The sequence below is a fragment of the Marmota marmota genome, unplaced genomic scaffold (genome assembly GCF_001458135.2).
Source record: "Marmota marmota marmota unplaced genomic scaffold, marMar, whole genome shotgun sequence".
Classification (NCBI taxonomy): Eukaryota; Metazoa; Chordata; class Mammalia; order Rodentia; family Sciuridae; genus Marmota; species Marmota marmota.
In genome coordinates this window covers 1-2,118 of record NW_026004082.1, presented here as the reverse complement: position 1 = coordinate 2,118, position 2,118 = coordinate 1, and the positions used below count along the sequence as shown (strand labels likewise).

The 2,118-nt window shown below is 50.7% G+C and overlaps 1 protein-coding gene across 1 annotated transcript; it reads right to left on the bottom strand.

The window, feature by feature from the left end:
* Positions 1-8: 8 nt before the first annotated feature.
* LOC107135256 (ectonucleoside triphosphate diphosphohydrolase 4-like) lies at positions 9-1,959 on the bottom strand (the record flags this gene model as incomplete). The annotated part of the gene is given in 3 exon segments (XM_048797527.1): positions 9-1,571; positions 1,677-1,771; positions 1,832-1,959. Coding segments are annotated over 2 exon segments (1,571 nt in total), but the record flags the coding sequence as incomplete, so codon positions are not given.
* Between the last annotated feature and the right edge of the window lie 159 nt (positions 1,960-2,118).

Genomic DNA, 2,118 nt, shown 5'->3' with positions numbered 1-2,118 from the left:
AAACAAAGGAAACGCCCCGCCAGTGCGCATGACTGGCCCGGAAAACATCCTGCTGGATATCTCTCAATGGTAAGAAGCGGGTCCTGTAAAGGATGGCCCCCAGGGTCCACTGCACTTCCTTGTCATACACCTGCAAGGCCGTCTTCAGGTTTTTATAGCCAACAGGAAACGAGAAGCCCTCGTGGAACACCTCAAACATCCAGGCTGATTTGAAGCACTGATACTTAAGCCGATGGAGGTCAGCATGCGAGGCATAGAGTCCACGGTCAAAGCGATCCCTTAAGATTGACCACTTTGTTGCACAATAGTCCTTTGCAGCTTTAGTGAATTTAGCAGCATTGTAATCTCCCCCCATCCGTAACACATCTTCAGTACAATAGTAGAATTCAGAAAAGCCATAGAATTCACTGTTCTGGAAGTGAATAGGGGGCTGGTAGACCCCATTGAGGGAAGTCTGCGTCTCATTGGTTTTGTTCATGAAAGGCTGGAGCATCTCTCGACACAGGTCAAAGTCCCCTGTTCCCCGCAGGTACATCGTCTGCCCATTTTGCTGGATTTCATCTTTAATGTCAAGGGGTAAGCAGGGGTCCAGATATGGAGCATCAGGAGTCAGACCAGTCTGTTTACCCAGAAGCCTGTTCTTTTGAACTGTGTTGGCAAATATTCTGTCTTCATATCTCTGTCGAGCAGCATTGCCACCAAAACCAAGAAATGTGGCCACATAGACACGATACACATGCTCAGTATGGTGAACATCACATCCCAAATTAAACTCAGCTAACAAGTTTTTAGCTACTTCCTCCTGCTGTGAGGAGGCAAAGCTTACAGTTTCAGGGACTTCGTATGCTATCTGGGTCTACACGCCTCCCATGTCGAGAATGCCCGCTGTTCTTTTCCGGATGATGGCCTGGCTGTTCTCACTACCAGGAATGCTCACCTCCACAAGTGCCTCATCATCTTCTTCAATATGCTCAAATCGTCCAAGGACAAAATTAATGCCAATCCATGCATACACACCTTCTTGTTTCCCTGAAATGACTTCAGCATGAGAGTCAGAAAAGAGGAAGTCAAAGTGCACTGGGATGTCGGTCTGGAGGTCCTCCAGAATGGCTTTTTGCTGGCTTTCAGGAAGGACTCTCATCCCAGCAGTGCAGAGAATGTAGAGTGGTGTCTCTTTGTGCTTTTCCCTTGGCACATGCTCTGCAGCAAACTTCAGAAGCGGTGAAATGTAATCGCTGACTTTCTCTGGAGAGGTAGCGAACTCTGAGATGCCTGGTTTTATTTTCATCACCACAGGCTTTCGGTTTTTATCCCGCATCTGTCTGATGTCCAGCAGATCACGAGGATTGCCGTTGTGCCGTGGCCAGCAATACACAAATATCCGAGACCTGCTGCTACCACAGTCCACCACGATTCCATAGTTTACATTGGGATTACTGGTGTCTGTAGCTTCAATGTCTGTAACTCGTGCCAAGTACCTTTGAAGTTTCTTGTCTCTGGATAGCCGCCCATACTTATTTCGGATTATGATGACAGAAAAATATAAAAGTGAGACAGAAGCAGCCAGGATGCTAAGGACAATAATTTGGCGTAAATTGGTATTCAGAATTCGAGGACAACCTACTGGAGAGATGCTAAAATGCCAAGAAGCAGGAAAAAGGCAGGAGATGCCTATCCTCCCCATGCCGAAAGGCCAGCTCTGAGGCAACGCTGTGGGAGTTGGTGCTGCTCACACAGACAGTGCTGAGGTCCTCATCTAGTTAGCGCCCTTCTACACCCGTGGCTTCGGCCGCTCGCCCTCCCCTCGTCCGCGCCGGGAAGACGGCCTCACCTGCTCGGCAGGCCGGGGTTCCCGGGACCGGGGTCCGCGAGCGAGCAGCATCACGGCCGGCGGGCGAGGCGGCAGCACAGATCCGCTTCCTGGAGGCTCCGCTCCGTTCCCGGAGCCTCGCAGCGCGCCTAGAGCTTTCCTTTTATTCAGTGGGGAATTTGTGCGCTGATCATCAGCTGGTCTTCCTTAGGTGGCACGGTGGCACTCGAGGACGTGTGTGAGATTGGCCTGTGACAGCTGCCTCAGCAGTGGCCTGAGTGTGCCACAAGTGCCTGCTGTGAACTTGG